The sequence below is a fragment of the Phasianus colchicus genome, chromosome 21 (assembly GCF_987193195.1).
Source record: "Phasianus colchicus chromosome 21, bPhaCol1.hap1.1, whole genome shotgun sequence".
In the NCBI taxonomy this organism is placed as follows: domain Eukaryota; kingdom Metazoa; phylum Chordata; class Aves; order Galliformes; family Phasianidae; genus Phasianus; species Phasianus colchicus.
The window spans coordinates 9,721,133-9,745,767 of record NC_143456.1 but is presented as its reverse complement, the minus strand read 5'-3'; the positions used below and the strand labels follow the sequence as shown (position 1 = coordinate 9,745,767).

General features: G+C 47.2%; 1 protein-coding gene across 15 annotated transcripts in view; it reads left to right on the top strand.

Annotated features, from left to right (window-relative positions):
• The window catches only part of MSI2 (musashi RNA binding protein 2), a 185,744-nt gene that overhangs the window by 14,055 nt on the left and 147,054 nt on the right, over positions 1–24,635 (top strand). The window contains exon 6 of one of the 15 annotated variants that reach the window (XM_090122342.1): positions 10,922–11,029. The exons of 12 other annotated variants lie outside the window; for them this stretch is intronic. In XM_090122342.1, the coding sequence (XP_089978468.1) occupies positions 10,922–11,029 (108 nt within the window). Of the gene's footprint in view, positions 1–7,159; positions 7,211–10,921; positions 11,030–20,348; positions 21,441–24,635 lie in introns of those variants that run through there. 2 more of the 15 variants (XM_090122346.1, XM_090122353.1) reach the window with 2 other exon arrangements.

Sequence of the window (24,635 nt, the reverse complement as noted above, 5' to 3'; positions counted from 1 at the left end):
CACTGCTGGTATGATTCAGTGAGTAAATCTGACATGGCACTCCTGAACTGTAACCTGGTGCCTCTTTTGTAAGGAGGCTCTTAGGTTCGCACTGCTGGAGAAATGCAGGAGATTTTCTGCTGCACGACAGCCAGAGTGGCTGAAGCAGCAGTGTGCAGAGCGCTGGCAGTTTGTGTTGAAGTTAGCAGGGCAGAATGGGCACAGGTTTAGGTGGTTTGCTTCATCGAGACTGGGATTCGTAGAGCCTTTTTTGTGCTCTTCTGCCTCTTGCTCTCCTGCTCTTTATGCTTTTCAGGCACAGAAGTGAAAAAGCTGAAGTCTGTCTCATAATCGCATAATTGTCTCTTCTGTGGCAGTCAGCTGCTCAGTGTTACTTAAGGAATCAGTGGAAGAAGTGAGGTAGGAGCTGCAAGTCCAGTGATGTCCTAACAGGATGTGAGTAGTGCAGGGCTGAGGCCAGGCCTTCTGTGAAGATAACTGTTTGATGGGTGATTTTTGGCAGCCACCGCCATCATGGTGTGGTGCTGCCTTCAAGGCTGAGCAGCACCAGTCCCCTGCATGCACAGGACATGCCTCGTGCCTCTGCGGCAGCTCCGCAGAGGAGGAAGAAACACTCCAGGACCCCACGGCCCCAGCACCCGCGGGCTGCGGCCTGCCCCCCCGGGCTGGTGCTCCGGCTGTGGGACCCTGTGGCAGGCGGTGCTGTGGGGCCGTCCTCGTCTTGTGGCTTTGGGTGGCCGCAGGGGCTCCGCTCCGCACCGGGCCTCAGCCCTCCGTGCTGCCTTCCCTGTGTACGGTCTCGTTCTGCCCATCAGCAGTGGGAGACAGGCCTGGTTGATTTCTGCTCCCTGCTGCATAATAAATCTGATACTAAAATTAGTGCTGGTCTCCCTAGGCCATAATTCTTGCTGAGATTATAGAGAATTGTGAGTGCAAAGAGAAATCGTGGCTGCCTCTGTGTGTGTGTGTGAGACTTTTTTTTTTTAATAACCTTGAGTGTACAATTTCCAGTTTTTTTTACTTAACCTCCCCATCTTTTCCCCCTTCCCTCTCTTTTGGGAAGTGCTTAGCCTTTCTCTGTGTTTTGGCTATTTAAGCCTCTGTCACTGCAGGCAGATGAGTTCCTTGGGAGCTCTTCTGAAGGTTTTGTAATTGAGTCTTTTACCACAGCGACAGGATATTATTAACCTTCAGTAAAGCAATTTATTTCATACTCCTTTGTGGGGATAAGCCTTTTTTCCCCTGGGAAAATATGTATGTGGAAAGGGTTTTATGTACAGGGGTAGCTGGACTTTCACTAGCGATTATGATTTTAAAATAATAATAATTTACTTGAAAAATGGGCTGTTCTGTTTGTGTCAGTTCAAAAGAAGCCTTTGGTCCTGAATGCCTCCCACCCCTGCTCTGACAATTGTAGCAAATGTACTCGTGCCTATGGGAGTTTTGGCAGAAGCCTGTGTTGCTTTTAGGACTCCAGATACTCAGCCTCTGTGAGCTCTGGAGCATTCTGTTCCCATCTTGGAGACAGCCTTAAAAAAGGAGCTGAGGTTGGAGGGAGGAGGTCCTCGCAGGGTCTCCCTCTTGGCCTGGCCTTTGCCCTGGGTTCAAATGCAGACTTGCCCAGAAGCAATTGCAGTTTGGGTGGTTGGCTCCTAGGACAGCAATTTTCAGGAGCAGGATGAGGGATTGGCAGCCAGCCTGGCTGAGGAACCTGTGTAGTATTGCATGATGGTAAAGGCTCTGGGCTGGGACCTGGGGGGAGCTGAGCTCTTGCAGTTTATTCAGCATTGCCTCTCCCTGCGCCTGTATTTTCTTCTTAAAAGGTGGATAAGAGTATTTCTTTTCCCAGGTCTAGTTAGATTTTGCTGTTCACTTCAGTAGACTGTTACACTTCAAAGTAAACACGAATTGGTGACTTGCTCATCCTGGTTTGTCTAATGACTTGAGATCTCCATGCGATCACAGCATCCGCTTTCTAGGAGTTCGTTCATCTTGCAGTGTAAATGTGTTCTTTCAGCAGTTCTGCAGGCTGGTGCTATTGCCACATTATATGAGAGAGCTGGGATGGGAAATGAAGTCTTTCCAGAGCTTCACGTTTGCTAATGCAGTTGGATCTCTTGGTGCTGTTTGTGGGCTCCCTGTGGCTCGGAGGGCTGCTGCCCTTGCAGTGCCCTGTCCTGGGAGCTCCTGCATTGTGCAGTGCCAGTGACCTGGGATCTTCAGAGGTGAGGGTAGATTGTATGACCTCACTTTATGCTGCAGCATCCAAATGCCATCAGTTCAGTGTGTAGCTGAATCTCAGCTTGTCTGTTGTGGCGCCATCACTGCTTCAGGGTGACTGAGGGGCTTCTCTGGGGTCTGCCCAACTCGGTGAGGCCTGGGCTGTGCTCAGCCCCTTTCCGTGCAGCCCTTCAGCCTCTGCTACACTGGGAGAAGTTGCATGCTGAAGGTTTTGCCACTAGAAGGAAAAAAAAAAATAATTCAGCCAGAGAATCTTTCAATTTTCAAAATGTTTAAACTACCCTTAAACTACCTCTGTTACCCCTTTTTACTAAAGCTGTTTTAAATAAGCCCCACAATCTTAAAAATAAATACTTTTAAAAATATATATTTTTAAAGCTTCCCCATGGGAGATTTAATTAAAATATTGTGAAAGGCAGTCATTGGAAATGAGACTCCTTTTGAGTGGAAGGCACCCTGATTTCCCTCCACGGAGCTTTTTGTCACCATAGAGATGAAAAGAGGAGCTCAGAATTGCACTTCCCAGTGCGTTGCTACCAGGGCGGCAGGTAGCAGCTGGCTGCTGCTGGCAGGCCTGGGGCTGCGGCGCTGCTTTAACTCTTGCAGGGTACAAGCACCGTTTGGGATCTCCTCCCTGCTGGAAATGTTTCTTTGGAGTTTATTGTTCTGTTTTGATTTCCTGTATTTCATGGCTGGAATTTATCCGGGCTCAGGAAGGAGAAGAATTAAGGCACCTGTCCTTGTGTCTTGGCAAAAGCATCACTGAGCAACTTTGGGTGCAACGTGGCCCAGCGTGTTGTCACTGACTGGGCTGAGTTGGAAATAACTGCATTGTAGTTGAGGTGCTTGTGCAGAGAGCCTGCAAATAATGGAGCTGAAACCCAACTTGACCTTGTTAGTTTGACCCCACTGGAGTATAAATCAGAGCTCCTCTCGCTGCTCTATTGAGTCCCACTTCAATATCTAAATGGCTGATTTTGTGTGCATTTATTTTAGAGTCAATGGGTTAGGTTTTTTCCTTTCCTTCCAGCGACTCCTCTGGAAGTGTAGGGATTAATAAACCAAAAATACATGCTGCCAGTCACAAAACTGGTCTGATATGGTTTCAAAGACAGTCACACAAATGGGAGACTGTTGGAGGGTACATGGCACTGGGCAGTGTTATGCTTTTAATCATTTAGAAACAAATCTTTTCTTCCTAATTGTATTAAAAGAGAGTGAGGAGCAGGCTCAAGTAGATTCTTGGCACGAGCATCTCAGGCAAATGAAAGTAAAATGTATATTCAAGCTGTCTGCTGTTGTGTATTTTACACCATACCTGTCTTTGTGCCTGATTGCAAATGGACTTAATGGTTTAATTCTGAGCCATTCGAGTGAGACCTGTTGTGTTTAAACTTCTAGATAGAAAACAAATGTAACCCACGTAATGGCATTGTTAATGGGGAGTATTACTATGCAGTAATTTGCAAATTAATGCTTTAATTCTGAGATTAAATATAGAGCTGCATTTTTGTGTAACGCTACATGACAAAATTAGATCAAATGTTTAAAAACAGAAGGGCCTAATCCTAAACCAATGGGTGTCTTCCCAGGACTTCGCCAAGCTCCTGTTCTGCTCTGTAGTGAGGGTGCCAACGTGTAATGTGAGCAAAATTTCTTAAGTGTGCCAGTAGAAAGGGGCCGCTAGCATCCAGCTACCTGGGAGACCAAAGTGTTCAGAGCAAAATGACTCCCATGTTTCTGTGGTGGTGACCAAGGCCACCAAACTGCCGGTCAGGTTCAGCCTGTACCTGGCAGGTTAGTTGCAGCAATGCTGTTTGCACATCTATCAAGTCTTTGCAAAATTATATCTGAATTTTCAGCAGAGATGGTATCTGGGAGCTGGGCTCTGATGCAGTTTGCCCTTGTGCTTTCCTTGACTGTTGCTAATAAGAAGTGCTGGCCTAAATCAGTGTCTTGGAGAATCATTGATTTGCTAATTGCAGATAATCAAGTCTCTGCTCATGCTGAGACCACTCATTTCCTGCCATTCCACGAGGGTTTGGGCAGTGTCTTCCAGCGTTTGACGTAGCCAACAAAGTAGATTTTGAGCTCTCCCACCATTAATTTTTAGAGGTGATGAAGTTAGTGTCCAGGCTTGGTAAACAAGGAGCTGTTACACTGCTGACTTCTCCCATGAGCATGATGCTGGCTCCACTCATGACCCTGTGTTCTGAGGTTCTGCTGGGCACATGCAGCCCTTGCTTCTTGTTTTGTTAAGATGTGCTCTGAGAGGTTTTCACGTGCTGTGGATCCTGCAGAATGCATTTAAAATGAAGCAGAAGCTGCTCAATATGCCTCTGTTCTGTGGCTGCAGAGGAGCTGCTGCTGTGCATTGCCTTCTGGTTCTGTGCCATCCACATGGTATTGCATGCGGGTGCTCTGCTTGGTGCTCTGTACCTGAACCTAGTGTGCATCCAGCCCTGCTTCACTTCCTGTCGGGGCAGGAGGATGTGGGAAGAGGGACCAGAGGTGCTGGTGGCTGGCACGTTCCTTTAATGACTTGTGTAGTTGATCTCAGACCAGGAGAAAAGAACTTGTCTGAGGAGTGGAGCATTAGCTGGCGGACATGCCTTCCTTCTGTAGGTGCTGGGCTTTTGGGTCGAAGGGAACAGGTCAAATCCCATAAGCTCCTTTGCTTTGCAGGTGTAGGAGCTAAGCATACTGCCTTGGCTGAGGAATTCTGCAAGAATAGCGAGGGTCTTTCACAGGGTCCATCTGGATGGGAACTGATGCTGTGCATGGGGCAGTGTGTGCTGTAGAGCTGGAGATGTGGGCTGGCTCCTGCTGTGCTGACAGGAGAGATTTTGCAGGTGGGACGCAGTGCTCCAGTGGCAGGAACAGATCCAGCTCCAGCCCTTGTGCCTGTGCTTTGCTTGCTTGCTGTACGCTGTGCACTGCTGAATCCTGCGTGGAGGAGGGAGGAATGCAGCGTGGCTTTGTGCAGAGGCCTGGGAGCACGTGGGGCTGTGCAGCCCTGCGCAGTGCCCAGCATGCAGCGGAGCTGGGCAGCAGATGATCGCGGGCAGCTTAGCTTACATAATCCCGTTGGGGTCAGTGTCAGGACTCCCTCCGCCCCATCCAGCGCCGGCTTCCAATCTGGCTCGTCATACTCCTGAATGTGCTTTTAATTTTTCTCTTTTTTAATAGTACTGGTGCTGCAGTGTGTTCTGCCTGGCTGTGTGCGATTGGTGTGCCTCTGCACTCGTTCCTCCACTCCCCGCCGCTGTGACTCTGCTCCTCAGCAGCCCCCAGCTTTTCACATGTGTTTGCTTTGCTAATTCCAGAGGTGGCTTTGAAAAACGTGTTGTGGAGAGGAGGACAGAGCTGCTGGGCTGCAAGATGAGCTGCTGCTGTCATTCCCAGTGCAGTGAAGAGGGGACATGGGGCCTGCTGGGGAAGGTCTGGGGGGGGCTGTAGCTTCATCCGATGAGCCCTTCTGTTGGCCCGCTCAGTCCCATCAGCTGGGCAATGTTGCTTGAAATTCAGCTTGCTTGTTTCTGGAAGGGCTGCTTTGTTTCTGTTCTGAGTTCTTTATTTCTGTAAATGCGGGTCCAGGTATTAATGTGGATTTTGCCAATCCTTTACAAGCAGTAAATATTAGCATTCCTGCAGAGACACAGCAGCAGTGTTTGTGAATGCTGAAGGGCTGGTGTGCCACATCCCTCACCCCGGCACCACTGTAGGGCGTCCTGCAGTTGTCCTCTGCTGCTGGGTTGGCATGAATTTACTGCATGTATCCCGATGGCGCTTCTCTGAAAGCTCCAGCACTGGGTTACGTCACTGTCAGCTGTTACTGTTATTTGAAAGAATAAGATAATAAAACTGTATGCATACGTACATACACACGGGGTGGGAGGAGGAACTGAGATGTGATTCCAGATTAAAGTACTGGAATCATAGAAGCTGCAAGGAATGTGTTAGGAGTGGACTTGTGACTGAGCAGCAACCTCGGGCACTGGAAGTACTCGTGCATTTGCTGAGATAACTTCTCTTACATGAGCTGTTGTGTAACACTCTCGTGTCAGTTAATGCAGTTGAAAAGTATTGCAGGGAAAATATTTAATACATTGTGAACATCAGTGCAACGTAGCAGCTATTTAAAAAAGGAAAGAGTAGAAATAGGAAGAGCAGAGAGCAGCACACGGACTGCTTCCTGCAGGCACTCAGCACAGGGCTGAACCTACAGGTAGAGGATTCAGCGCTCTTGGTGGTTTCTCATCTCCTGTGATCTTGATTTATTTTTGCTGCTTTAAATGATGGCTTAACTAGGAAGGGGGGACAGGAGCAAGGTGAGAGAACAAAAGCAGGGGTGGGAGGGCATGGCAGATATGTTTAATCATGTTTTTTTGCAAACATAAGCAAGGATTGCCTTTGCCACATTTTGCAGTTGTGGCTGGTACGTGCTGATTCCTCCCTGAACCCTGTGATTGTGAGTAAATTATGAATTGATAATGCCATCATGATCTTGACTGTGAGCCAAATTGTGCAAAATCCAGTAGCACATCTGTGTCTAGAAAGGGCTGGTTGTGCTGCCAGCTGCTGCTGTCTGCTAAAGTGGTGGTTTGTGGTCCATGATCTCTAGGTGAGTAAGTCTCTAAATTGTATTCAGAGATGATATGTGGCATAGCTGGAGTACTGCAGCATCGTTTCTTTGCATAAGGTGAAAGAGCAAAAATCCAGGGCTGTATTGTTTGTTTAATTTTAATTTATGTGCTTCGTGTTTTGAGCTATGTCCTTATGCCTAGTAGATGTTTGCAAACAGAAGTCAAGACCCAGATGCATGGGGAACATAAATTTTGTTTTATGTATAAATATATGTATGCATATACACACATAGCAGATGCCAGAATTGCTGACGTATTTGTGTTTGTTCAAGTGTACAGGATGTGTGATTGACGCTGCTGAAACAGGGAGAGGGGACAGCGTGGTGAGTTATTGCCTTTGGTCCCTAACCTGCGATTTCTTGCTGTATCCTGAAAGAGCCTTCGTGCTAATGATGCTGAGCAATAAATAACGCAGAGAAGATTAATAGCTGCCTATGGTTGCAAATTATAGTTGATTTATTGCTCATAATATATACAGGTGCAGCTAATTTAATTAAACACAGGACCTCTTTAATGCTGTAAAGACATCCCTCTCTCTAGAAGTGAAACAGCAGCATGATACTGTAATAAGGCCTTAAGTGAAATAAGCAGCATTACAAGCAAAGCTCTGCTTGGTCTGATCAGTCTCCTGCATAGCAGGGGGAGGGAATATTTTTCCATAACCTTTAATGCCACTTTAAGTCAACTTATGCCGTAACAAAGTCCAATTCAATATCCTGATGCAAGTTATCCCGTCTCTGCCTCATCATCCAGCAGCAGCTTTCCATAACGCAGCACACACAGCCCGTTACTTTCTCTGTTCCCCAGAGTGTCTCTGATTGCTCGTGGGCTGTCTTCTGCTCATCCCTCACCTGAGCCTGAAAAAGGGCATTGCGTGGGGAAAAAAAAAACCCTCAGAGCCCATACATAGGGCTGTGTTAGTGATGTCCCGGTCAGCTCATTGACCTTCTCTAATCCTCTTTTGCTCCTTTGAAACTAAACTAAGAAAGTGAAAAAACAAAAAATGAAAAACCTTGAAGTGGGCATCTGTGCATGTGCATAACATGACAGCTTTGGCCTGGCTGTGTGCTGCTGCTCTGCTCCCTGCTGCTGTGATTGCCACGTGCACAGGGCTGGGAGCCTGCCCTGCACCGTGACCCTTCTCAGCTCATCATGCAGGGACGATGCTGTGCGATACTTTGCCACCATCACTTGATTATTTGCAAAAGCGGAAAAAGGTTCAAGTAGCTGATTGATTAATTTTTCTCCAAGTTTTTCTTCCCTCTGTTGCCTTCATTTGAAACATGTAATCAGCAAAGGAAAATGTATTAGGAATAGATGGGGCATGTATAAGAATGCTTAATTTCATCTAATTCAGGCATCAGGCACACACATTCCACGTGCACCTCCTGCAGGTCAGGGCTGCGTGTATGGCTGGGTCCTGCAGAGCCTGTCTGTCCTGGAGCAGAGTGCTGGTGCCCTTTGTGGTCCTGTGCTGGGCAGAGGCCTGAGAGCTGCTCCTCGTAGGTGTCCGGTGAGCTCACTTCACTCCAGCTGCACCGACTGTCAGAACTCAGTGTCGGTGGATGGTGAGAACCAGTGGTGGGGCTGCATGAAAGCAGCTGCTGTGCTGGTGCTGTATGTCCGTGCAGAACCTTCCTGCATGTTGGTTACTTGTTTTTTTTGGTTGTCTTTTTTGCTGTGTTTCTTCCCATTGTTATTCTGTCTCCTCCTGTTTGCTGAATAAAGAACTCCGTGCATCAGTTTCTTATCTATTTAATGGATAGCGTAACAATTGATCTCGGTTCTCAAGGATTCTGTTGTGAAGTGCTTTTGAGAAATCCAGGCTGAAATGTCGTGTTTGATAAGACCGCTTGAGAGCTCCCATGAAAACTACTTCTAATCCAGATAACATTTGGCGATAAAACTTTGCGAAATCTATTGCCTCCCCCATCTTTTGCTTTTCTCTGTGTTCACTTTGTGAGTCAGGAACTGAGAATCTGGAGACAAATTGGAGTGTCTTTTACTTTTTGAAACCTGTACAACATCTGTGGTTGAGGGAAAGATAGGAAATGGTTTGAAAATCTCTGAGAGCAGAAGTAATGCCTTGTTGTACTCGAATTTCTCATAGAAAATGCAACTTTGTTTTCTTCCTGGGTCCTGTGTTTCCCTCCTGCGCTGTGCCAGTTCTCCCGGTGCTGTTGCTCCGGTTGCGTTCCCTCAGACGGTGCTTCAGGAAACGTTCTCCTCTTGGAGCAAGTCTGGTGACTCAGACACGCATCTCCAGAGCATCTGCTGCATGCAGTTGTCGTTATTAATCTGCCCTGTGCCAGTCTGTCACAGTACTGTCAGAGTTGCTTTCACTGCATGCTGCTGTGGCCAATTTGAGCTGCAGCAGGGAGCACTGGTGCCTGTTGTCCCATTGGAAGCTGCATGAGGTTTGCCGGACCTGCTGGGTTTCCCCAGAAGCTGCGTTGCTCCTGTCCCCACGTGTCCGCTGGCTGCAGCACGTTGTGGACAGCAGCCCCTGCTCAGCCCGGATGGCTTTCGTGGCTCTGGTGGAAGAGTTAACGCCGAAGGAACCCGAGTGCTGCCCGCCTTCAGATGGCATTAGCCAGAGCGAGCGTGTCCTGATTACGTAATGCTTCTATTTTCGATGCTGTGGACGAGTTTGTCGTAAGTTAATACCATGCTTTAGAGTTCAGAATTAGAGATTCTTTGGAACCAGATACAACTTGGCATTATCTCCAGCGCTTTGTGCATTTTCATTTTTAACACAGTTGAATGAAACCTCCTGCAGTTACTTTCATTCTTCCCCCTCCAGTTCGTGTCAGGGTTCTGCTTCCTGGGGTGCTGACCGCCATGTGGGCAGTGTGCTGCTTCTAGAGGCTGTTTTCTTCTTGAGGCCGATATCCCAGGCAGGGCCTGCTCTCAGGGGAGGCTTCACACTTTCTCTTCCCTTCCACTGCAGTGCCACTGCTCCCATCCCAGCACATCACCCTTAGCTTTTCCTTTGGCGCTGTTCATCACTCTCACTTCACTGCTTAATGCTGTTCTGCCTTGTTTCTGACATGGTGATTTTCTCACCGCTTTGTAGCAGCGATTTGTTGCCTTTGGCTTCAGAGTAAATTGGGGAAGTGAACAGTGCAGGTTGGAGAGCATATATTTTATTAAAAAAAAAAATTCCAATAAGAAATACATATTTTTTATTTCTATTAAAAACTCCTTTTTTTGTCAGTCCTTTTGTTTTGAGCAAAGGGCGTATTCTACTTCTAACAATTTTATCCTATGTGTGCTGTTGTAATTTACATAATTGAATTTTAAATACAGTTATGAGCTGTGGGAAGAAGTTATTGTCTCTGCGCAGTGGATGGGGGACTTTATGCTGTGCTCCATCTTGCACTCAGTGTTTGTTCCCTTGTCCCTGTTCTGATGTTGTGATCTTTACGTAGGCACTTCTCAAGCACCAAGCACAAACCAGCTCCAGTTTCACTTGGGTGTGTCGGTGCGGAAGTTGAGCACTCGAGCTTCCAGTGAAGTCAATCCCAACCATGTGCTCTAACTTATCTTGCTTTGATGGATTGGGACCTCCATCACAGAAACTTTCTGGTGTGCTTTTCTGTCATCTGTTCAAAGCTGTCTCTGATAGAAGCCGGTTCAGCCCCTGCCAGGATTGCTGTGGGCCCCGGCTGCCCTGCTCACAGCCTGAAAGCCAAGCAGTGTTCCTGTGATGCAGCAGGGCCTTGCCTGTGTCAGGGCCAGACTTCAAGCCCTGGAATGACTGCGCTCTGCTTACTGGGGGGAGCTGATGGCAAAGCCTGAGTTGAGTTACAGCTGTGGGCATGAGACTTTCTCCCATTCCTGTGTGGGAGAGAGGCACAAGATGACCTCTCTCCTCCTACCCTTTCCAAATCTGCTTTATCTCTGAGGGGAAACCAGCTTGCTAAATGACTGTTTACAAATTCTGCAAGTTCTTTTTCATGATGCTGTGATGATGAAGTTCTGGTAATAGAGCATGTGATGAAGTTTTTTGCTGAAGTTCTGGATTTGGGCAGGTTGGCCACGTGCACTGTAATGAGCGAGAGCCTTTCCAAACATGTCCGGAGAGGAAAGCTAACGAAGCGCAGCGAGTCCGCTTGCTGACGTGCCAAATACCAGCTCTGGTAAGTGCTCTTGTGGGGGCAGTTAGGGGGAGAGCAATTGGACTTGGGGTTGGTGATTATTCCATTGCAGTGGCTGAATTTCTTTCAAGTGTAGTGGTGTTTTGAGTTCTGGGGACAATTACCAGCTCTTTTAGATTTCTTTTTATTTCCAGAGCTTAAAAATGGTCATTTGGGGCAGATCTACTCCAATAGCATAGCTTGCTTTTAAGGCTACTTGAAGTCCTAACTTTATCAAGACCCAGGTTGTGGTGTTACTTGATCCAGTCTGGGGCTCTGTTCCTGAGAGGCTGGGGATTGGGCTGCGGCTGTGTGCATTCATAAGCACAGGAGCATAAAGGAAAGGTGCGAGCAAGTTTTCTATGCATAATGGGATAGATTATTTTTCTTAATTTATAATCTCCAATAGTTTCTTTCTGATTATTTAAAGCAGACTTCCTTGGAGAGCTGTTCAGTTAATCTAAATTTGTGTCAGGCAGTTTCCCGGAGAAGGGGTGACTTTTTTGCTGGGACAGGTGGGTGAAGCTGCTCGATGTGTCAGGCAGTGAGCAAGTGGCTTTCTGCTTTCTCAGCGCATGGGTGGCACAGGGCTGTCACTGCCCCTGGGCTGCTCCACCTGCCTGCAGGGCTGCGGAAGGGCTGTCCCCCAGCTGAGCCATCAGCACAGCTAGGGAGGCTGAGTCAGTGGCAGCTCTCATCCTGTAGCCCATGCTGTGGGTGCATGTAGCTGCCAGAAGTAGTGGTGGGGATTTTTAGTGTTGGAGCACTTGGGCACCTGCCAGCTGGAGCCTTTTCCCATTCTGATTGAGATCAGGATACTTTCCATAAATGTTTCCTCTTAAAAACTAAAGCAAGAAATGCATGGAAAGTGCAGGGACTGTGACCATCCTCATGGACACCAGCGCAGCGGGACAGCAGGACAGCAGCCAGCTCTGCGGATGGCAGCATCGGGGCTCTGCCTTCGTGCCTGCTTTGGGTTTTGTGTTTTTGAAGGGCGTGTGGCAGAGACGTGTAATGAATAGCACTCTGTTCTTCACAACCTGAATTTTCATTGCAGGATCCCCAGGGAAGCATTGCTGGCTCTACTCTGTGAGGGAGAAGCATTATGCAAAGCCACGGTTTGAATTTTTTCAGCTGATTTGGAAGGGTAGGGGACACGAGAGAGGAAGAGTGCAGTTGAAAAAGGGGAAAAAAAACTACGCAAATAGTCCATGTATTTTTGTTCTTGTTGCTTTTCTGTATAAAAAGGGAGTTAGTTGTTGTAGCTCTAAGTACTGTTAATGTTTCAGTGATGTTTGTTCTACTTGTGTTAGCTCATCTCTGCAGTGACTTGGGTGAGAGCTCGGTGCTGTGGGCTCGTTCTTCCCGCCTGCCTCCTGTGCTGGAGCACCGGCACCGTGCTTTCCTGCTTCTGGGCTGCTGGGAGTTTCCGGGGAGGGGATGAATACAGCTTATTGTTAGGCAAATAAAGCCACCGTGTGGCTTTGTCATGGCAACGTGCTCACCTGGAGGTGGATTCAGACCTCTCTGAAGTCACCTGCAGGATCTGGTACATGAGCCTGTGGGAGCGGTCCTGCAGGGAGCAGGCGCAGTGCCCGGCGTCTGGTGAGCCTGGCTGAAGGCAGGGCGGTGCTGAGCGGGCTGTGGGCGAGCTGCTGGCACGTTGCTGTCTGGTCGGGAAGCCGGCGGTCTGTGTGGCAGCAGCCCTCGGTGAGGTACCCCTGTGGGAACTGCGGCGGCCTGCAGGAGCCGTCAGGCCTGAGCGTGGCCATTTGCCATGGCGGCCTTGTGCCGGGCTGGGCAGCACGGGAGGGGTTGGAGCGCCTGGGGTGCTGCCTCGTGCTCCTGTGGTCCTCAGAGTGACGGGAGGACTGTTGTGAGTTGGGAGCTTTGTGCCGCACAGCTGCAGTTCTGCTTGCTTCACCCACAGCTGCAGCCCAGCGGAGAGGTGTTTGGGGAGCCCTTGTTTTCTCAGCTCTGTGTGACAGTGGAAGGTGCTCTGAAGTTCAGGAGTGCTGAGTGAAGCCGGAGTCCTCGCTGCCTGAGGAGGAGCGCCGAGGCTGAGTGCAAACAAACCGCCTCCTCTCCTCCCCCTCATGTTCAATTTTATGTTCTGTGACAACACTTGCTAAAAACCCAACACAAGCAGTCAAAGCTGAAATGTGCTAATCTGTGGCAAAAAGCGGGAAGTTTTTTTTGTTTGTTTGTTTTGCAGTAATGGACTGTATGGGAACTGGTGAGTCATGGCCTGAACCACTGATTGAGCACCTGGGGAAAGGACCAGGTCAGCTCTGGGAGCACAGGTGAAGGCAATTCACCTGTATGGCAGGAAGGGGTGGAGCCTGGCTGCACCTGTCTTAGACCTCATTTAAAGGCTGAGTGCCAATGGGGAAGGATTTCTCTGTGGAGATCCCTCCATGGTGGAGCTTTCCCCTGTGAATCTGGAATCTTCTGACACGGGTAAGTGATCTTCTTCCCCTCCTTTATAGCGCCTTTCTATCATGCCGATCGTTCATCGTTACACCCATGGTGAAACACCTTTTCCCATCATATTGATCTGTCCAGTTGTTACATGGATCGGTTTGCATCACGTAGGTGCAGAAAGTGAAACTCTTGTTGCGTGTTTTTTAAAGCAGGGGGTTTTGGTCAGGGTTTGAAAGCCAGAAGTGAAGGGCAGATGTTGCTGTGCTAAGGGAATGTGCTGTAGCCCTCTGCCCATTCTCTGCTCTTGAGAGCTGCAGGAGGGACTGCTGTACTCCCTGACACCCGACGGTCAGCTCCTCTTCTCTTGTGTTCCTTTTCACACTTCTTCTGGGTCAGAAATCATTGAGATCTCCTGTGTACAGGACACAGTGTGATGTCAGTTGTGGAAGTGAGTGCTGTGTGCATTTAAATCCATAAATCTGCCGTGGATCCCACGTGTACCAGTTGAACTGGGAACCTGGAAGGTTTTTATCTCATGTCCTGTGTTGCAGTGCTGGAGAGGAGCTGCTGTTACAGGCTGCTGGAGGAGGAATATGTACAGATGTGAAAAATGGTCTCTGGTTCCAAAAACCCAGCTGGAAATAGGTCGGTGTCCCCAGCAGAGCTTGCTTTTCTGTCCTGCTTGCTAACTGAGGGGATGGCTGAGTCTTGAAGCTAACGCAGAAATATTGTTTTGCAGACTGTTTTGTCTTTGGTGTCTTTGAAGATTCCAGCTTGTGTTTCTAGCTGGATGGGCCTCACCCATCCCTTGGGAAAAAACATGAGGTCATTGAGGTTCCATTGGTGAGGGCACTGAGTAGGGTAGAAGGTAATGCTTACTTTAAATCTCAACTGACCAAAGTGGGTTTTTAGGCAAAAAATATTTTTTGTTCAGCTGCCAGCTATCCTCAGTTGTTGAGATTCAAGATTTTTCAGATAGTTTGTATGCAAGTTGCTATCTAAAAGGAAAAAAATGGAAAAGGAAATGTTTGTGCAATTGGATGTTTTTGGTAAGCATCTTCACGGGAAGACTTGGCTGTGATATTGGTATGGGGTAATACAGTAATATTGTTGGGGCTTGGGCTGTGCTGACACTTCTGATAGTGAAATAAATGCTGCCATATCTGTCCATATCATCTGCTCACAGAACTTTCTGCTCTGAGAGTCTCGCCATCTGCATGTGCTGTCGGGGTGTTCTGGGCCCCTCATCATCTTGCATCCTCCATGGGTGCTGGCATGGTGTGGAGAAAATAGCAATGGTGAAAGTGACCTTAAATGTCTCTTGATTTGCGTGCAACTCAAATTCCACTTGTGCTAAAAGAAAACACTGTAGGCAATTTAATGCATAATGCAGGGAAGAGGCTGGGGATTTTAAAAGGGTCTGCAGTGAAGAGCTGCTGGTTCCATATATGTGGGAAGGTTGGGGTGGAAGAGTGCTGAGTAGTTTGATTCCCTTTTTGTTTGTTCATCTGAGGTCACCTGCTGATGTCATTCAGGTTTAGAGAAGCCGTACTGATCCAGGAGTGGAAACTAAAGAAGGGTAGAGATGGGGATGTTTGCAATTAGCTACTTATGTGATAAACATATACATCATCGTGACTGATCTATCTATCATAATACAATTTCCATCACTTTGATATATTTGGGTGATGGTGAGGGGAGAGGAAGCTTTCTTTTCCTGAAAAATGAATCTGAAGCACATACTAATGTTGTTCTCTGTCCTTGCAGTCTCCTCCCCAGCAGAGTATAGACTTGGTGGAGCACGGTCGTTTTTAATGCCATCACTGTCATACCTTTTGCATCTTTGCAGTGAGCTCATGAGAGGCAAGGCCTGCACTGGTGTTCAGATTTGCTGTTTCGTGTGTATGATAAGCACAGAACTACTCTTCTGCTTGCTCTTCTTGATGGCTTTTTCCTTGTTTAAGAGTTAAACTTGAATTACTTCTGTACTGTATTCCTGGTTTGACGGGAGATCTGAACAGTTGCCAAAATACGAATATCAGTGTCTTTGGGCTTTGGAGCCCTTATTTAAGGAGCCAGGAAGGAGTCTGCAGCGGGCAAGCGCTGTTGAAGCACTTGGTGGCATGAGCAAAAAGGACCTTACCTGACACCAAAAAGATGCTCTTTGGGGCACAGTGTGTCGCCCAAAAGAGAAGTTTGCTTTTTGGATCAGGAGAGGGATATTGTTAAACATGCAGCAGCATGAAGGTCTTCTCCTTTTAATGAAATTCGAAGGGAAGTTCTTACTGAAGGGAATCTCTTGAGCTCCTTTTAATGAACTGAGCAACTTTAGCGCATCCTTTTAAACAGAATAGTGAGTGAAAATGCTGTAGACTGGTGGCAGGGCCACTGGAAACTCATTTCCAAGCCTTAGTGCAGTTGTCTCTGGTGCGATGTGCTCTCCTTGCTGCAGTGTTGCTCAGTGCTGCTCTGCGGAACAGCTCATGCTGCCAGCAGATTGCTTACAGCACACGTTTGTTAGTGAAGGCAGGTTCGAGTCTAACCAGCATGAAATGGAAGAGACTGAAGTCAACCCTCCTACTTAGCCAATAGAGCTAGCACTTTCTATCATGAAAAACTGGATGATGTCCCTCTTTTGCTGTGGTCTCCTTCCCTTCCCCGGATAGAGCCTTCGATTGTTGCTGTGCTTCCGAGCAGAGAACCTCCATGGCAGTGGGCTGCTGCCATCAGAACTGATTGGTAGTGGCTATTTTTTTTAAAACATTTCTTGTTTCAGAGATTAAATGTTGTACTAGACGTTGTGATTCGAGGTTGCTTTAACCTCCTACCTCTGGGCTGAGACAGCTCATCTGCCTCTCATTTTTCAGGCTTTGTTGCATAAGTATTTGAAGTTATATGTAGAATAATAAAAGCTTGGAGCTCTCTTATGGCAGCAGTTAAAGGAGGAAGAAGCATAAAAGCCATGGGCTGTGTGACAGTGAATACTCTCCTGACCTCTGATCAGAATTCAAAGTAGGTTCACACCATTTGCCTTCCATCTTACTTCACCATGTTAGTTGTTAACCTCAGCAGGATGCTTCCCAAAGAAAATCAGGTTCGAATTGTATCAGGCAAATTAAAAATACATAAAAGTTAAACCCAGAAAGGGAATCCCTTCTGAATGGGGCACTTGTAGGGAAAGTACGGAATAGATGTTTCTTCCCATAGCCAGCTGAGTCTGGCAAGCTGTGAGCCTGGAAGAGTATGATGATGTCCTCCTCCTGTCCATCTTGGGATGACATTAGCCAGAAGGGATAAGTAAAGGACGTTTGCTCTGGTGCCACTCAAGTGCAAGGTTAAGATGAAGGCTGCCAGCCTGTTTGGGATCCCTGGCACTTGAAATGACAGAAGCCTGAGTTTTGCTTTTTCAGTTAAATAATCTGCTTGCCTGACATTCTTCCTCCCTGCTATTTTTCTTTGTTTTCTGGTTGTTGGGTTTATCGTGAAAGCAGCCATTGTTTTGCTCCAGAGATGATTGTGTAGATCTGATCATGCTGCAGCAGATAAGTCTATTCACTTCGGAAAGAAACTGGAATCCTTTAGGGGAAACGCAGCTGCATGAACGGTGAGTTGTTTTTTTTTCTGTGCATGTGTGTATTTCCATAAACTTTTCTAGCAAGCGCTTATGTGATAGTTCTGTGCTTGAAGGGACGTTGTACAGAGCAGGTTGGTGTTGGGAGTTGATTTTGGTGGTGAAGCGGTGATTTGCAGTGTTGTTTCTCTTCCCCTAAAGGAACATTGTTGAGTATTGCAGGAGGAGATTAGGCACTTAGTCTTGCTCTCCTAATCTGAATAGTTGTCTGAAAGTCTAATTTTAACGCGGGTGCTCCTGAACCAAATTTGTTGTTCTCCACTGGCAGTTAGTTTTGAAAGTGTATCTGTAGTACATATGCAGGATGGTGAGGGGGAGTCATCTTAACCTCTGCCAAGAGGAAAACACAACAGTTGGGAGATGCACAACATAGCAATAAATATTTTATTGACATGTTCCAAACATATTGGATGTAAATGTACACAGAATCTGAGATTCGTTAAGCTTCCCTGTGAATTGTTATGTTCCTGTAAAGCCTGCCTTGCTAATTGGCTGCAGGGTGATGAGTGCTGGCGGTGCTGCACCAGCCCGGGGAGCTGGGACTGCAGCTCTGGGGACATCTCATCTCGCCCAGCCCCTTGGTGAGACCTGAAGGCAGAATTGTGCCTCTGCGATTTGGGAGCCAGAGTGTTTATCTGCAAAGCAAAGAGTGGGAAAAAATTTGATTAAATCTGCAATTTGGTGCAAGTGTTGCAGGTAAATGGGATTTTACAGAAATGTGTCCTCCTGACTTCTATCAGCTTCCTTGTAATTTGAAGGTTTTCCATTAGATGTGCAATAAAAGTTGTGATGTTCTGAACATGTGCCCTACTTCTTGTGCTTGCTTTCCAGTTGATGATCACTAAAAAGTACATCCCATTTTGGGTGTACAGTGCGAGTCCAAAAGGTTATACAATGTTTATTTTGATGCCTTTCTTCTGAAGCTCCTTTGCTGGAGTATTTTGTGGCTTTTATGATGTTTATTCAAATTGGATTTCTGGGGCTCAGGACTCGGCTCCCTTCCAGATGGGCTCTGTCAGTCTGTGGGACGCACAGCCCACCTGCCCCCAGCACCAGGGCCACCAGCTTGGGTTCATTGCCTCAAGAGAGCACATGGTAAAGAGCTGAGGCTTCAGTGGGGCTTTTAGGAGATGCTTCCAGGCTGGAGAGCCTGTTCAGCTTAAAATTAAGATGCCGATTTGTTAAGTGTAGATTTTCTCATGTGTACTGAATTGTCACAGGAGGTAGACAGGAAGTCTGTATAAACGTGTTGCTTATCCTTCATTTAGTAGCATGTCATGCATTACAGGTACCCCGTGATAATCACGTTGCACAAAACTATTCTGGAGCCTTTCTGAAGAAATGCTCTGTGACTTCCCTGTCCTGTTTCCCTTGCACTGCTGAGCCGTGCTCCAGCACCACACTGCAAGCACTGCAACGCGTCCTGCTGCCTCCTTGTTGCCTGAAGTGAAGCTGAGCTGTGTGAGCAACAGCAATGGGAGAACAGAAAACACTGCGCTGGGGGCTGTTCTGCCAGTGAGTGCTGATGACAGGAATACTGTCAGAGCCCTGTGCTGTCGTCTTTTTTTCCATTACCTTGCATTAGATAGGCTGCTGGATTAGATGCTAGTGATTACCATCTCCAGCTCTGCCTTTTGGAGAGACCTTCTGGGTTATCAGAAAAGAACAAAACAAACTTGCCAATTGCCATAGGAAATGTTTGAAGAAGCGGGAAATGCAAGGCACCTATTGCTCTTTTTTATCTACAGCCTTGATCAGAAGCACTGTACATCATACAGCGCCTTCCCGTACCGTGCCCACCTGGGATCTCAGTCTGCAGCTAGAGCTGCGCCTCGCCAAAGAAAATCACTTAAATTCTGTCTGGGAGGGTAAAGGGAAAGGCCAAACAGAGCTAACTTCTGTCATCTCCTAGCAAGCAAAACTCCTCAAGTGTTAGCTGTGGAAATGTGCCTTTGTTGCAGAGAGAAGCTCAATCCTCCCAGCACTGTGTCTAATCTTTACACGAACTGAGCCTGGGAAGTCTTCACAGCTGTGGACTTTCTCCTCCTGCATCTGCTTTTCCCTTCCCTTGGCTCACCTGGCTGGAGCCCGGCCCTGTGGTATGTGTGGATGTGATAGGACTTGACAAGAGAGTTGCTAGATGAGCTGAGCAATGCTTTTTTTTTCCATTTTGCCATTTTAATCTTAGTTAAACCTCTTAGTCAGAGGGTGATTTCCATTTCGTCTTGAGTTACATTGGGCTTCCATGGCTTATTTCAAGCTAGAGCTTGCCTCCTTAAACTTCTGATGTAAGCCCTATTACTGCATTACCCCAGTGGCTGCAAGGAGCCACTCTGACTCCTGGGCATATAAATACTTTGTTCTGTGCCTTTGTTTGTCAGGCGTTTGGGTTTGGTATGAGCACGAACAGAAGAGTTTATTCTTGTTTCAGGGGAAAGGCAACAAATGTTTATCTGAATGATCAAAGTAGAATTTATGGGGAAACACAATGGAAACTATTCTTGGCTGTTTAGAAGCTGATGTACAGGAGTAAGCCAGGAGCACAAGTGAGTGTGCATGCTTCTCCTGGGCCCAAACTGCAGTGTTTCCACTGGGCAAATGCTGTTTCTTTGCGTATGTCTAAGACTGACTATGGATTAGCGAAGAGCAACAAAGAGTTGTGGAAAAACAGCAGCCCTACTCCTTCTGAAATACTCCTTCAATGAAGCCACAGAGGGTGAGGTTTTTATTCTAAAATTATGTGGTATTGCTCCTTTGCATTTTCCTTCCAGCTCCTCCTTACCTGACATGCAGTTCATACTACTGCTGGCACGAAGAGACTGTTTCCCTGCTCTTCCTGAGGTGGGGGGTGGTTGCTCTGCTGTGTCTGGGTTAATGAGCCCACTCCTGGGTTTGGGCTGTTCCTGCTGTCTCTCCTCCAAAGCTCGCTCTTGCTCAGATGAGAACAGCGAGCCCAGCCCACTGCCCACACTGCTGTCATTGCGGCAGCTGCTGACCCCGTTATGTTTGCTCTGATGAGGTGTGATGGGCTCAGGGCAGGCAGGCAGCAGGGGCTCAGGTGTGTGTGTTGCATTGCTTTACCAGACGTATTTCGCATTTTAGTCTTCCAGTGACGTGAAGATGCAGTGAGTCTGCTGGTGCTGCAAACCCCATTCTTTCAAATAGATGAATTGTGTGCTGTTTTCTCCCACTGTGTGTGCTAAGAGAACTGTAGGAACACAGTAGGAAGCTGTAGTGGAATGTGTGCAGCCCCAGGAGCAGCGGGGCTGTGTAACCCTTCTTGAGCCAGGTGCTCGGTATGACTTGGAGTCATAGAATGGCTTGGGTTGGAAGGGACATCAGAGATCATCCAGTTTGAACGTGTTGTTTGGGACTTTACTTGTGCAGGACTTGGTGACCAGGTTCCTTGGTGGTAGCACTCTGTGGCTTCTCTCTCAGAGTACAGAGGTGCTGCTGGCTCCTTAATTGATCTTGCCTATTCTTGAGGAAAGCGAAGCCCTTCTTAGGCTTATTTGGTAACAAAGTTTGTTTTACAGCAGAATACATCAACACTGGAGCTTTCTTCTGTCTTCGTGCTTGCATGCCTATGTGTCCAGGGGTGTCAGACCCTGTGCTACTCTATGTTCCTCTATTTTCTTACAACTTTTCCTGCTTAGCCTCGACTGGGTGCACCTCTGCTTGTCCTGGACCAGAGCAGTTTCTTGCTGTTCCCTTCCATGCAGCAGCTGTCTGTGGGCTTCATTCTTCAGATGGAAGTCAGTGTAGCTAACTTCATGCCAGCTCAGGCTGTGCTGTTATTTCAAGGTCTGTATGTTGGAAAATTAGGAATGTTGCAGAGTTCGAAGACTCTTCTTGCTTTCTTTTGAATGTTTAGTGATAGACCTGCATGGCTTCTGAGATCCTGCAGAGCTGTGTTCCTGTTGTGGAGCTCGTGTAGGCTATTCCTAGAAGGATAATGCTTGCAAGATGCTAAATGCGTGACTTGTTTGTGGAGTGGGAAGGGTACCTACTGGTGTCTTACATCTCATGCTTTCATTATCTCCTGCTGACCCCGATGTGTGCCCATGGGTAGCATCACTACTAGCACTGCCCTCGGCCCCACGGGCACAGCACTGTGCAGCAGTCTCGGTGTGCCCGCGGAGCCAAGGGTTATCCGCAGCCTTTCCAAATCCACAGCCGCACCTCTTCCCTCCCACACTTAGCATTTGGAACAGCAGCATCCAATTATGGCCACGAGACACTGCAAGAGCTTCACAGAAGGGTCATTATTTTGTCACCTAGGTGACAGTTTGTTACCCTGCCAGTTGTCTGCTGCAGTAAGCCTCTTCATGTACAGCTGACACGGACACTTGTGACAAAGTGGGTAGCTGCATCCTTAGTGTTTGTATCTCTGAAAAAATCAGTTTTCAACTGTTGCAACTGTGATGAGGTTGCTCTGAATTGGTGAATTCAGCTGTGGTCGCATGCTTTGCCTCTTTCTGATGCAGGTGACACAAAGGGTTGTCCTGATTTAGGAGTGCTGTTAGAAATGTGACTGTTCAGAAGCGCCAGGAGACGTGCAGGTGCTGTTCTTGTTTGCTGATAGGTGCACAGAGAGTGGTGCTGGGACTTGTGCCAGGCTGCCAGCAGCCATCGTGGGGCAGCCTTTGAGACTGGCGTCAGGCTGCTGCATGTAAATTAATGTTAACCATGCCTTCTTCTGAGAGGCTATCCACTATGAATTTATATACTGCAAGGCAGGAATGTTAAAACTGGATGGTTTCTCTATGGAAATGTCAGGTATAGCTGTAGTGTTTTAAGTCTTCTTTTATGTTTGATTTTTACACTGCACTTCAATAAGTAATGGTGGTATCAATCAGCTCAAAGACATGGAAGCATACAGGTGCCAATGCTGGGCCCTTCCTGCAGCACACATCCTCGTGCTCTCAGTGGGACGGCCCCGACCACAGGAGGCCACGGGAAGCAAGGGGAGCCAAGGGAACTCGCTGCCCAGCATCTGCTGGTGGTCTGCCACCCACCTCCTCCTGAGGAATTGTTTGTTATCAAAGGTACTCTCAACTTGGGGAGTGCGCTGTAATCTTTCCAAGTCATTTAAAGCAGTGTAGGCAGTTAAAGATTAATTTTGCATGCAGTGACCTCTTTATTTTTTAACTGCTTTGCCTCCTGGATCCTTAGAAATAACAAACAAATGCTTCAAACACACCAACCCCCTTGGAAGACAACAATTTTGTTGTGGCTGTGAGCATGACATACATTGTGTAAATATTGGTGCTTACATGCCTGCTGATTCTTTGTCCTTGGATGCTGAGTCTTCCAGCCCTGCTGGTTCTGTTTTGTAAGAGCCTGGGAGGAAGCAAATCAGCAATGAAAGCTGCTGAAGTTAGTGATTGGTCAGGACCACCTTTCTAGCTTGAACTGTTTAGCAAGGTGGATTTTTTTTTTTAATAATGTGATCAGACCAGTGTGTTTGTGACTTCAGTTTAGCTGACCAGCATCGCTGTTGCACTTTTATGCGTTGTAGATGTCTTTGTGTTGGTTGTTGCAGTGTGCAGAAGGGCTTCACAAGTGCAGTTGAAGCCCTGCATCATCTCTGGAAGAAAAGTAACAAAGCCCTATCCTTCTGAGGGCAGGGGGAGGCAGGAGAGTGATGTGCAAAGGAATTGTCCTTGTCACAAACTCGAGATGTGTTGCATTATATCCCTTTTTCTGTCATGGCTTCTGTGCACAGACAGCAGCATGCTCCTGTTGCAATACAGTCATGCTGCTCTTTTAGCTCATGTAGTGAGGTATTGAGTTAAGGAGCTGAAAGTCCCAGTTTGCAAACCCTGCTGATGACTGGTGGAGGAGGTAGGTTTAATTTCCTGAAGGCTGCATCTAACTCCAGTGGAGCTAAGAGTTGTTCTCTGCTTGTTTCTGTAGCTAGGCTGTACTTCCTTGCAGGGAATGAAATGTAAATCTCTACATGATCTAACAGTTGTTTCCTAAAATATGAAGAAAATCAAAGAATGAAGAATGTGTGTGGTTCAGAGCTGCTTGAGAAGCTGAAATATTGACTGAAGTAGCTGAGAGGGGAAAAGAAAATAGGATTTTGTACGGGGTTTTTCCTAGCTTGTTTAATGCACTGTATTCATCTTTGCTAGCCAAGCCTTTTAAATATGTCAGAGTAATTGTGTGTGGGTGCTCCTGTAATTGTTAGGTTGCTACTGAAATATAGACACAGAGGGTAATTTTTGGTGCAGGATCTCACTTTTTGGATCAAAGACCTTTTGTGAAACTTAGAGGCAAGTGTAAGAAAGGGCTGAAATGGGACCTGCAGACCAACTTGGGCTGCGGCGCTGCCTGGTAGACTTGTGTAACCTTTGAGTGCCTCCTGGCTCTATAGCCCTTGGATACTGCTACTTCATGGAAAAAGTTCTAAATATAGTGCTCGTTTGTTGTTGAAGAATAACTTTGGAGAGTGGACGCTGCAGTTTCCAGCTCCTTGCAGAGCAGGAGCAGCGTAGGAGCTATGTACTGTAAATGAGACCCTTAATGTTTATCCACTCCTGTAATATTGCTGAGCACCTATGTAATTCACTGAGTTACTTATTTGCCGAATATTCTGTTGAAAGCCTGTCTGATGTGGAATGCTCCCTAAAATGAGATCTGAGGCTCCTTTTTGCCCCATGGAGACGCTGTCTTTCCTTCCCGTTTTGCCTGGTGTGTCCCAGCTGCCAGGTGTGGGATTGCTGTCCAGATGTGCACTGATAGCACTGAAGGGATCAACAGAGTTGGCAGAAGTGGTTTGGAAGGAATCAGCATTACTGCAGGCTAGAGGAGGGAGAGGTGGAACCTAGGGAAGCTGAAGAAGTTTGCCCGAGGTTGTGCAGGAGGCATGTGCTGAAGGGCCTGAAACCTCTGCTTCCCAAAACCCCGTACTTAACCCAGCTGCATTAACCTGGGTGCCATCCTTCACCGAAAGTTCAGAAAACTTGCATGGTTTTGGCCACCCACGGAGTGAATCTGCCTCCTTGCTTGCTCTGCTCTCCCAGAGCTTTACCTTACAAGACCTTGCTGTCTTGAGCTGTTGCCCCATACAGTGCCTGCTTCATTGCTGGTTCCTTTTGCTAACTTTTGCTTGAAAGTCAGATTCTTCCCTTTTGCTTTACTTCCTTGTAGAGCTCTTCCTTGTTTCTGCTGCTCGTTAAATCCTGCAGCTGTGTTATTTAACATCATAAAGCCTTTAGAGATACCATCCTTAAACAAGGATACAAAATGGATGTGCACTGTAATTCCAGTCTCGGGGTGGCAAGCTTCTTCCTCGTGGAACTTCTATGGCTTTGTAAAAGCTTTTACTTACCTTTTTATTTAGGTAGATTATTTTATTGCTTTTCTGATTCTTAATGGTTTGTGTGTTGGTAAACATATTTCTAAATGCAGTTCTTAAGTAATAATGTAATTATGTACGTAAAATTCATACAGGTGTGAGTTTGTATGTGAGGATGTGCATTATTTCTCTTTCTGTAGTTCTGCAGCAGGGTTGGGTTGCCACATCTCGGCACAGTTACAGATGAC